This window comes from Notolepis coatsorum, assembly GCF_963971535.1.
Source record: "Notolepis coatsorum genome assembly, chromosome: 5".
NCBI lineage: Eukaryota > Metazoa > Chordata > Actinopteri > Aulopiformes > Paralepididae > Notolepis > Notolepis coatsorum.
Window position 1 is genome coordinate 147,484,172 of NC_140169.1, and position 11,604 is coordinate 147,495,775.

Sequence of the window (11,604 nt, forward strand, 5' to 3'; positions counted from 1 at the left end):
AGACGTGGCTCTCTCTCTCTCTCTCTCTCTCTCTCTCTCTCTCTCTAGGAAACATTTACTGTAGCTGCCTGGGGGAGACGTGTCTCTCTCTCTCTCTCTCTCTCTCTCTCTCTCTCTCTCTCTAGGAAACATTTAGCTGCTGGGGGAGACGTGTCTCTCTCTCTCTCTAGGAAACATTTAGCTGCTGGGGGAGACGTGTCTCTCTCTCTCTCTAGGAAACATTTAGCTGCTGGGGGAGACGTGTCTCTCTCTCTCTAGGAAACATTTAGCTGCTGGGGGAGACGTGTCTCTCTCTCTCTCTAGGAAACATTTAGCTGCTGGGGGAGACCTCTCTCTCTCTCTCTCTCTCTCTCTCTCTCTCTCTCTCTCTCTCTAGGAAACATTTAGCTGCTGGGGGAGACAGTGTGAGCTCATGCTTTGTCCAACTGGTTTCATGCAGCCTAAACGGTCCTAGATAAAGAATAATAACAGCGGTGTAGTATTTCAGTGGTATTTCTATAAAGTAGGAACCAAACACTTTCATTCATCCGTCTGTGTGAATTCATCTGTCTGTGTGTGTGTGTGTGTGTGTGTGTGTGTGTGTGTGTGTGTGCATGTGCCTCTGTGTGTGTGGATACGTGCATGTGTGTGTGTTACTGTAGGGCTGCTCTGTTATGGCAAAAATCATAATCACGATCATTTTTTATTCATATTGAAATCAGGATTATTAAAACATGATTATTCATTGATTTGGGAATATCATACACGTTTACTGAGCTTGTTTCTTTTTAGCACATGATGCTTTTGAACTTTAAATATAATTGAACTGGAAAAATAAGAAATACATTTAAGTAAAGTGAAGAAATATATATATAAATAAATAAAACAAATAATAATATATAATAATAAATATAATTGAATAATAACACATAATTTAAATAGAAAATGTATGAATGGTGTGTGTGTGCATGCGTGCATGTGCCTCTGTGTGTGTACCAGCCAAGCACCTCTAGTCTTGCCCCACACTTCCATACTGAGCAACTGTTCAAGGCATGTAACACGTAAAGTATTTCTCCATTTAAACAATGATTTACCTGGTAACAATTATAATTAGTTATAATGAATGTCTTCATAAAGGCCTGGATAGAGATATATGCAGCATTGAATGAAGTTGTACCTATTTCCCGCCAAGTCACTTTGTCAAGCTGCAAAAGTAAAAGATAGTAGAAAATCTTTTATAATTTTGCTTATTTTTCACCCTAAAAGTTTATTATAAACTTCTCCCTTACCTTAACCCTAATCTGAGTGGAGAAATTGATTATCCATGATCATCAATCTTTTGAAGTTATAATGCATTTTTCAACTAATGTGGTTTTACTTCCTTTTGCTTTTGTCTCAATAAAAGGAAGTGGTGCCCTCCTACCTGGCGACCTCTCCCATCTTGTCGGGGAAGACCTCCTCGGGACCCCCCGTACAGACCCTGGGCTCCGGTTCGGGGGGCGGCGGGGAGAGCGGCGGCGTGATGAAGAAGAGGAGGAAGAGGAGGAGGAAGGCCCGGGCGGACAGCGTGAGGAGGGAGGGGACTGGGGACGACTCGGAGGACGAGGACATGTTCACCATCGACATCAGCTCCGACGACGGGAAGGACGTGGAGGCTAGCAGGTGAGGAGAAGAGAGACATGGAGGCTAGCAGGTGAGGAGAAGAGAGACATGGAGGCTAGCAGGTGAGGAGAAGGAGAGAGACATGGAGGCTAGCAGGTGAGGAGAAGGAGAGAGACATGGAGGCTAGCAGGTGAGGAGAAGGAGAGACATGGAGGCTAGCAGGTGAGGAGAAGAAGAGAGACATGGAGGCTAGCAGGTGAGGAGAAGGAGAGAGACATGGAGGCTAGCAGGTGAGGAGAAGAAGAGAGACATGGAGGCTAGCAGGTGAGGAGAAGGGGAGAGACATGGAGGCTAGCAGGTGAGGAGAAGGGGAGAGACATGGAGGCTAGCAGGTGAGGAGAAGAAGAGAGACATGGAGGCTAGCAGGTGAGGAGAAGGGGAGAGACATGGAGGCTAGCAGGTGAGGAGAAGAAGAGAGACATGGAGGCTAGCAGGTGAGGAGAAGGAGAGAGACATGGAGGCTAGCAGGTGAGGAGAAGAGAGACATGGAGGCTAGCAGGTGAGGAGAAGAGAGACATGGAGGCTAGCAGGTGAGGTGAAGAAGAGAGACATGGAGGCTAGCAGGTGAGGAGAAGGAGAGAGACATGGAGGCTAGCAGGTGAGGAGAAGGAGAGAGACATGGAGGCTAGCAGGTGAGGAGAAGGAGAGAGACATGGAGGCTAGCAGGTGAGGAGAAGGAGAGAGACATGGAGGCTAGCAGGTGAGGAGAAGAAGAGAGACATGGAGGCTACCAGGTGAGGAGAAGAAGAGAGACATGGAGGCTAGCAGGTGAGGAGAAGAAGAGAGACATGGAGGCTAGCAGGTGAGGTGAAGGGGAGAGACATGGAGGCTAGCAGGTGAGGAGAAGAAGAGAGACATGGAGGCTAGCAGGTGAGGAGAAGAAGAGAGACATGGAGGCTAGCAGGTGAGGAGAAGGAGAGAGACAGGGAGGCTAGCAGGTGAGGAGAAGAAGAGAGACATGGAGGCTAGCAGGTGAGGAGAAGGAGAGAGACATGGAGGCTAGCAGGTGAGGAGGAGAAGAGAGACATGGAGGCTAGCAGGTGAGGAGAAGGAGAGAGACATGGAGGCTAGCAGGTGAGGAGAAGGAGAGAGACATGGAGGCTAGCAGGTGAGGAGAAGAAGAGAGACATGGAGGCTAGCAGGTGAGGAGGAGAAGAGAGACATGGAGGCTAGCAGGTGAGGAGAAGAAGAGAGACATGGAGGCTAGCAGGTGAGGAGAAGGAGAGAGACATGGAGGCTAGCAGGTGAGGAGAAGGAGAGAGACATGGAGGCTAGCAGGTGAGGAGAAGAAGAGAGACATGGAGGCTAGCAGGTGAGGAGGAGAAGAGAGACATGGAGGCTAGCAGGTCAGGAGAAGAGAGACATGGAGGCTAGCAGGTGAGGAGAAGGAGAGAGACATGGAGGCTAGCAGGTGAGGAGAAGAGAGACATGGAGGCTAGCAGGTGAGGAGAAGGAGAGAGACATGGAGGCTAGCAGGTGAGGAGAAGAAGAGAGACATGGAGGCTAGCAGGTGAGGAGAAGAGAGACATGGAGGCTAGCAGGTGAGGAGAAGAAGAGAGACATGGAGGCTAGCAGGTGAGGAGAAGAAGAGAGACATGGAGGCTAGCAGGTGAGGAGAAGAAGAGAGACATGGAGGCTAGCAGGTGAGGAGAAGAGAGACATGGAGGCTAGCAGGTGAGGAGAAGAAGAGAGACATGGAGGCTAGCAGGTGAGGAGAAGAAGAGAGACATGGAGGCTAGCAGGTGAGGAGAAGGAGAGAGACATGGAGGCTAGCAGGTGAGGAGAAGGAGAGAGACATGGAGGCTAGCAGGTGAGGAGAAGGAGAGAGACATGGAGGCTAGCAGGTGAGGAGAAGGAGAGAGACATGGAGGCTAGCAGGTGAGGAGAAGAGAGACATGGAGGCTAGCAGGTGAGGAGAAGGAGAGAGACATGGAGGCTAGCAGGTGAGGAGAAGGAGAGAGACATGGAGGCTAGCAGGTGAGGAGAAGAAGAGAGACATGGAGGCTAGCAGGTGAGGAGAAGAGAGACATGGAGGCTAGCAGGTCAGGAGAAGAGAGACATGGAGGCTAGCAGGTGAGGAGAAGGAGAGAGACATGGAGGCTAGCAGGTGAGGAGAAGAGAGACATGGAGGCTAGCAGGTGAGGAGAAGGAGAGAGACATGGAGGCTAGCAGGTGAGGAGAAGAAGAGAGACATGGAGGCTAGCAGGTGAGGAGAAGAGAGACATGGAGGCTAGCAGGTGAGGAGAAGGAGAGAGACATGGAGGCTAGCAGGTGAGGAGAAGAAGAGAGACATGGAGGCTAGCAGGTGAGGAGAAGAAGAGAGACATGGAGGCTAGCAGGTGAGGAGAAGGAGAGAGACAGGGAGGCTAGCAGGTGAGGAGAAGAGAGACATGGAGGCTAGCAGGTGAGGAGAAGAAGAGAGACATGGAGGCTAGCAGGTGAGGAGAAGAGAGACATGGAGGCTAGCAGGTGAGGAGAAGAAGAGAGACATGGAGGCTAGCAGGTGAGGAGAAGAAGAGAGACATGGAGGCTAGCAGGTGAGGAGAAGGAGAGAGACATGGAGGCTAGCAGGTGAAGAGAAGGAGAGAGACATGGAGGCTAGCAGGTGAGGAGAAGGAGAGAGACATGGAGGCTAGCAGGTGAGGAGAAGAGAGACATGGAGGCTAGCAGGTGAGGAGAAGAGAGACATGGAGGCTAGCAGGTGAGGAGAAGGAGAGAGACATGGAGGCTAGCAGGTGAGGAGAAGGAGAGAGACATGGAGGCTAGCAGGTGAGCAGAAGGAGAGAGACATGGAGGCTAGCAGGTGAGGAGAAGGAGAGAGACATGGAGGCTAGCAGGTGAGGAGAAGAAGAGAGACATGGAGGCTAGCAGGTGAGGAGAAGGAGAGAGACATGGAGGCTAGCAGGTGAGGAGAAGGAGAGAGACATGGAGGCTAGCAGGTGAGGAGAAGGAGAGAGACATGGAGGCTAGCAGGTGAGGAGAAGGAGAGAGACATGGAGGCTAGCAGGTGAGGAGAAGAAGAGAGACATGGAGGCTAGCAGGTGAGGAGAAGAGAGACATGGAGGCTAGCAGGTGAGGAGAAGGAGAGAGACATGGAGGCTAGCAGGTGAGGAGAAGGAGAGAGACATGGAGGCTAGCAGGTGAGGAGAAGAGAGACATGGAGGCTAGCAGGTGAGGAGAAGAAGAGAGACATGGAGGCTAGCAGGTGAGGAGAAGAGAGACATGGAGGCTAGCAGGTGAGGAGAAGGAGAGAGACATGGAGGCTAGCAGGTGAGGAGAAGAAGAGAGACATGGAGGCTAGCAGGTGAGGAGAAGGAGAGAGACATGGAGGCTAGCAGGTGAGGAGAAGAAGAGAGACATGGAGGCTAGCAGGTGAGGAGAAGAAGAGAGACATGGAGGCTAGCAGGTGAGGAGAAGGAGAGAGACATGGAGGCTAGCAGGTGAGGAGAAGAAGAGAGACATGGAGGCTAGCAGGTGAGGAGAAGAAGAGAGACATGGAGGCTAGCAGGTGAGGAGAAGAAGAGAGACATGGAGGCTAGCAGGTGAGGAGAAGAAGAGAGACATGGAGGCTAGCAGGTGAGGAGAAGAAGAGAGACATGGAGGCTAGCAGGTGAGGAGAAGAGAGACATGGAGGCTAGCAGGTGAGGAGAAGGAGAGAGACATGGAGGCTAGCAGGTGAGGAGAAGGAGAGAGACATGGAGGCTAGCAGGTGAGGAGAAGAAGAGAGACATGGAGGCTAGCAGGTGAGGAGAAGAAGAGAGACATGGAGGCTAACAGGTGAGGAGAAGGAGAGAGACATGGAGGCTAGCAGGTGAGGAGAAGGAGAGAGACATGGAGGCTAGCAGGTGAGGAGAAGAGAGACATGGAGGCTAGCAGGTGAGGAGAAGAGAGACATGGAGGCTAGCAGGTGAGGAGAAGAGAGACATGGAGGCTAGCAGGTGAGGAGAAGAAGAGAGACATGGAGGCTAGCAGGTGAGGAGAAGAGAGACATGGAGGCTAGCAGGTGAGGAGAAGAAGAGAGACATGGAGGCTAGCAGGTGAGGAGAAGAGAGACATGGAGGCTAGCAGGTGAGGAGAAGAGAGACATGGAGGCTAGCAGGTGAGGAGAAGAGAGAGACATGGAGGCTAGCAGGTGAGGAGAAGAAGAGAGACATGGAGGCTAGCAGGTGAGGAGAAGAAGAGAGACATGGAGGCTAGCAGGTGAGGAGAAGGAGAGAGACATGGAGGCTAGCAGGTGAGGAGAAGGAGAGAGACATGGAGGCTAGCAGGTGAGGAGAAGGAGAGAGACATGGAGGCTAGCAGGTGAGGAGAAGAAGAGAGACATGGAGGCTAGCAGGTGAGGAGAAGGAGAGAGACATGGAGGCTAGCAGGTGAGGAGAAGGAGAGAGACATGGAGGCTAGCAGGTGAGGAGAAGAAGAGAGACATGGAGGCTAGCAGGTGAGGAGGAGAAGAGAGACATGGAGGCTAGCAGGTGAGGAGAAGGAGAGAGACACGGAGGCTAGCAGGTGAGGAGAAGGAGAGAGACATGGAGGCTAGCAGGTGAGGAGAAGAAGAGAGACATGGAGGCTAGCAGGTGAGGAGAAGAAGAGAGACATGGAGGCTAGCAGGTGAGGAGAAGAGAGACATGGAGGCTAGCAGGTCAGGAGAAGAGAGACATGGAGGCTAGCAGGTGAGGAGAAGGAGAGAGACATGGAGGCTAGCAGGTGAGGAGAAGAGAGACATGGAGGCTAGCAGGTGAGGAGAAGGAGAGAGACATGGAGGCTAGCAGGTGAGGAGAAGAAGAGAGACATGGAGGCTAGCAGGTGAGGAGAAGAGAGACATGGAGGCTAGCAGGTGAGGAGAAGAAGAGAGACATGGAGGCTAGCAGGTGAGGAGAAGAAGAGAGACATGGAGGCTAGCAGGTGAGGAGAAGAAGAGAGACATGGAGGCTAGCAGGTGAGGAGAAGAGAGACATGGAGGCTAGCAGGTGAGGAGAAGAAGAGAGACATGGAGGCTAGCAGGTGAGGAGAAGAGAGACATGGAGGCTAGCAGGTGAGGAGAAGAAGAGAGACATGGAGGCTAGCAGGTGAGGAGAAGAAGAGAGACATGGAGGCTAGCAGGTGAGGAGAAGGAGAGAGACATGGAGGCTAGCAGGTGAGGAGAAGGAGAGAGACATGGAGGCTAGCAGGTGAGGAGAAGGAGAGAGACATGGAGGCTAGCAGGTGAGGAGAAGGAGAGAGACATGGAGGCTAGCAGGTGAGGAGAAGAGAGACATGGAGGCTAGCAGGTGAGGAGAAGGAGAGAGACATGGAGGCTAGCAGGTGAGGAGAAGGAGAGAGACATGGAGGCTAGCAGGTGAGCAGAAGGAGAGAGACATGGAGGCTAGCAGGTGAGGAGAAGGAGAGAGACATGGAGGCTAGCAGGTGAGGAGAAGAAGAGAGACATGGAGGCTAGCAGGTGAGGAGAAGAAGAGAGACATGGAGGCTAGCAGGTGAGGAGAAGGAGAGAGACATGGAGGCTAGCAGGTGAGGAGAAGGAGAGAGACATGGAGGCTAGCAGGTGAGGAGAAGGAGAGAGACATGGAGGCTAGCAGGTGAGGAGAAGGAGAGAGACATGGAGGCTAGCAGGTGAGGAGAAGAAGAGAGACATGGAGGCTAGCAGGTGAGGAGAAGAGAGACATGGAGGCTAGCAGGTGAGGAGAAGGAGAGAGACATGGAGGCTAGCAGGTGAGGAGAAGGAGAGAGACATGGAGGCTAGCAGGTGAGGAGAAGAGAGACATGGAGGCTAGCAGGTGAGGAGAAGAAGAGAGACATGGAGGCTAGCAGGTGAGGAGAAGAGAGACATGGAGGCTAGCAGGTGAGGAGAAGGAGAGAGACATGGAGGCTAGCAGGTGAGGAGAAGAAGAGAGACATGGAGGCTAGCAGGTGAGGAGAAGAAGAGAGACATGGAGGCTAGCAGGTGAGGAGAAGGAGAGAGACATGGAGGCTAGCAGGTGAGGAGAAGAAGAGAGACATGGAGGCTAGCAGGTGAGGAGAAGAAGAGAGACATGGAGGCTAGCAGGTGAGGAGAAGAGAGACATGGAGGCTAGCAGGTGAGGAGAAGGAGAGAGACATGGAGGCTAGCAGGTGAGGAGAAGGAGAGAGACATGGAGGCTAGCAGGTGAGGAGAAGAAGAGAGACATGGAGGCTAGCAGGTGAGGAGAAGAAGAGAGACATGGAGGCTAACAGGTGAGGAGAAGGAGAGAGACATGGAGGCTAGCAGGTGAGGAGAAGGAGAGAGACATGGAGGCTAGCAGGTGAGGAGAAGAGAGACATGGAGGCTAGCAGGTGAGGAGAAGAGAGACATGGAGGCTAGCAGGTGAGGAGAAGAGAGACATGGAGGCTAGCAGGTGAGGAGAAGAAGAGAGACATGGAGGCTAGCAGGTGAGGAGAAGAGAGACATGGAGGCTAGCAGGTGAGGAGAAGAAGAGAGACATGGAGGCTAGCAGGTGAGGAGAAGAGAGACATGGAGGCTAGCAGGTGAGGAGAAGAGAGACATGGAGGCTAGCAGGTGAGGAGAAGAGAGAGACATGGAGGCTAGCAGGTGAGGAGAAGAAGAGAGACATGGAGGCTAGCAGGTGAGGAGAAGAAGAGAGACATGGAGGCTAGCAGGTGAGGAGAAGGAGAGAGACATGGAGGCTAGCAGGTGAGGAGAAGGAGAGAGACATGGAGGCTAGCAGGTGAGGAGAAGGAGAGAGACATGGAGGCTAGCAGGTGAGGAGAAGAAGAGGGGCTGCAAGAGACGTGGAAGCGTCTCTTATCCCGGGCAAGCGTTATGCAGGGCAGTATTTTAGAAGCGTTATGCAGGGCAGTATTTTAGAAGCGTTATGCAGGGCAGTATTTTAGAAGCGTTATGCAGGGCAGTATTTTAGAAGTGTTATGCAGGACAGTATTATAGAAGCGTTATGCAGGGCAGTATTATAGAAGTGTTACGCAGGATAGTATTTTAGAAGCGTTATGCAGGGCAGTATTTTAGAAGCGTTATGCAGGGCAGTATTTTAGAAGCGTTATGCAGGGCAGTATTTTAGAAGCGTTATGCAGGGCAGTATAGGGCAGTATTTGGCCTGGGCTTACTGTCCCAGCATGCCTAGCATGCGGGAACAGAGGGAAGACCCAGCGACATCGCGACCCTGATGTCACATGTGTTGTTATAAGAGACCGCTGTTATTTATGTCTCTGGCGCGGCGGCCATGGCACATGAGCTGTCAGTCATGATGTGTGTGACTGTGAATGTATCTATCAGGTTTCCTTAGCACTACCTTTAAAGGAACACGGCAACTTTTGGGGAAATTAGCTTATTTGCCATCTACCCTGGAGTTAAGACAAGCAGATTACATACCCTTTTCTTCTCTGTGCATGCATTAGGCTTAGGGAACAGCCGCGCCGTTAGCCTAGCTTAGCGTAATTCACTGGAAGTAGGTGTGCCAGGGTAGCCTAGTTCCCAACAGTCACAAAATACACTCCAAAACGTTCCTGTAAACATGTTGTGACCTGTGTATTTACTAGGGATGCACCGAAAATTCGGCCACCGAAAATGGCCAAAAATGGCCTTTCGGCTTTCGGCCGAAAGAGTTTTTTCACCGAAAATATATCACCGAAACAGAAGCAACCTAACGCGTGTTGTTGTGATGATGTCATCAAAACGCGGATTCATTACATGCGCGCTGTGAGCTCTTCAGTCCTGTGTGATACTCCTCTTTGGACTCGGGAGCAATGCATCTCCTCGGGAGTCGCGCTGTTTCTACAGTATGTAAACTCCGCGCGCAACAAGTCCAATAAATGCGTCTTTAACATACTTTATCCTTATTTACTATATATATCACTGAGTGATCTAATATGCATATTATTCAGAGCGAGAGGGGGAGGGATTGTTTCTCTCACATTGACGCTGTCTACTGTGCCAAAGTCATCTGGGGACTAGAAAGGTGTGCTCAGTAGAGCACAGATGTCCGCCTCTCTCTCTCTCTCTCTCTTTCTCTCTCTCTCTCTCTCTGATTGATTGATTGATTGAAAACTTTATTAACAGATTGCAGAATGGGTACAATACAGTACAGCTCAATACACACAATTGTTAAGGGGATGCAGACCAGAGAAAGACTTTCGTCTTGTTTACATCAGGGTCCCCCATTTTCAATTCATCAGGACATATATGACATACATGACATACAGATAGACAGTACTGCTACATCTAGACATTTATGACATACCAGATTTGTAAATACAGTACTGTTTGTGATACAAAAAGACCCATAATAGTGATTATTTATTATTTAAGTTAAGTTTAGCCATAATCATATATTTTTCCATAATCAGGTAGCTGAACAACATTGGTAAAAAAAATTCTATTCTATGAATCATTTTCGGCCTTTCGGCTTTCGGTTTTCGGCCAACTGTTTCCTATTTTCGGTATCGGTTTCGGCCAAGAATTTCCCATTCGGTGCATCCCTAGTATTTACCACATGTTTACCACTTTTTTCTACATTTTCGTTTTCTAAGCAGATATACTTTTTTGCCGAACCACTGCTGCCTGGGCGCAGTGATTTCATCACCTCAAAAGCCCTGTTGTTTTTTGAAAAATGGTGCGGCTGTTCCTTAAGCGTAATGGATGCACAGAGAAGAAAAGGGTATGTATCTGCTTGTCTAACTCCAGGGTAACTGCCAAACTGCTTCCCAGAGCCTCCTTAGCTAAGGTGTACCATATAAGGCTGTGATCACTGATCACATTGGCCACGAGGCGCTGGTGGTGTACATGTAGAATCTAAAGTGCACAGGGTGCCACAAGCGATACCACTGATTGATTACCGTTCCTACCTCAGCTAACGTTACATGAGTTACATACATTACTACTCACAGCATTTCCAGGCATTGCTGTTCATATCTCGGTCGTGGTAAGACCTGGTTGGAAACTGCGCAAATTAGCTTATTCTCCCTTATTGATTTGGTTTGTTTTTTGCTGTAAATTTGTCTTCTGATTTGTACCTTTTTTCAGATTCAGATTCCTTTAATAAGCCATGTAAACACATTGGTAATTGTTTCTGCAATTACAGTGTATGCATTTTTCCATAAATCTTTTTTTCACAGCAACAACAGACACAGGACAAATACAAAAATGACCTCATTTAATCTTTAATGTATTGAGTGCTACAGTATTGAGTGAGTGAGTGCTACAGTATTGAGTGAGTGAGTGCTACAGTCTTGAGTGAGTGAGTGCTACAGTCTTGAGTGAGTGCTACAGTCTTGAGTGAGTGAGTGCTACAGTCTTGAGTGAGTGAGTGCTACAGTCTTGAGTGAGTGAGTGCTACAGTCTTGAGTGAGTGAGTGCTACAGTCTTGAGTGAGTGAGTGCTACAGTCTTGAGTGAGTGAGTGCTACAGTCTTGAGTGAGTGCTACAGTATTGAGTGAGTGCTACAGTCTTGAGTGAGTGAGTGCTACAGTCTTGAGTGAGTGAGTGCTACAGTCTTGAGTGAGTGCTACAGTCTTGAGTGAGTGAGTGCTACAGTCTTGAGTGAGTGAGTGCTACAGTCTTGAGTGAGTGAGTGCTACAGTCTTGAGTGAGTGAGTGCTACAGTCTTGAGTGAGTGCTACAGTCTTGAGTGAGTGAGTGCTACAGTCTTGAGTGAGTGAGTGCTACAGTCTTGAGTGAGTGAGTGCTACAGTCTTGAGTGAGTGCTACAGTCTTGAGTGAGTGAGTGCTACAGTCTTGAGTGAGTGAGTGCTACAGTCTTGAGTGAGTGAGTGCTACAGTCTTGAGTGAGTGCTACAGTCTTGAGTGAGTGAGTGCTACAGTCTTGAGTGAGTGAGTGCTACAGTCTTGAGTGAGTGAGTGCTACAGTATTGAGTGAGTGAGTGCTACAGTCTTGAGTGAGTGAGTGCTACATTATTGAGTGAGTGAGTGCTACAGTCTTGAGTGAGTGCTACAGTCTTGAGTGAGTGAGTGCTACAGTC

At 49.9% G+C, this 11,604-nt stretch overlaps 1 protein-coding gene across 1 annotated transcript in view; it reads left to right on the forward strand.

Moving 5' to 3' along the window:
* Positions 1-11,604, forward strand: part of LOC311228414 (phosphatidate phosphatase LPIN1-like) — a gene marked incomplete at its 3' end in the record, with an annotated part of 47,878 nt that overhangs the window by 6,945 nt on the left and 29,329 nt on the right. Inside the window, 1 exon segment of the mRNA XM_084314322.1 lies at positions 1,385-1,641. Coding sequence (XP_084170448.1) covers positions 1,385-1,641 — 257 coding nt within the window.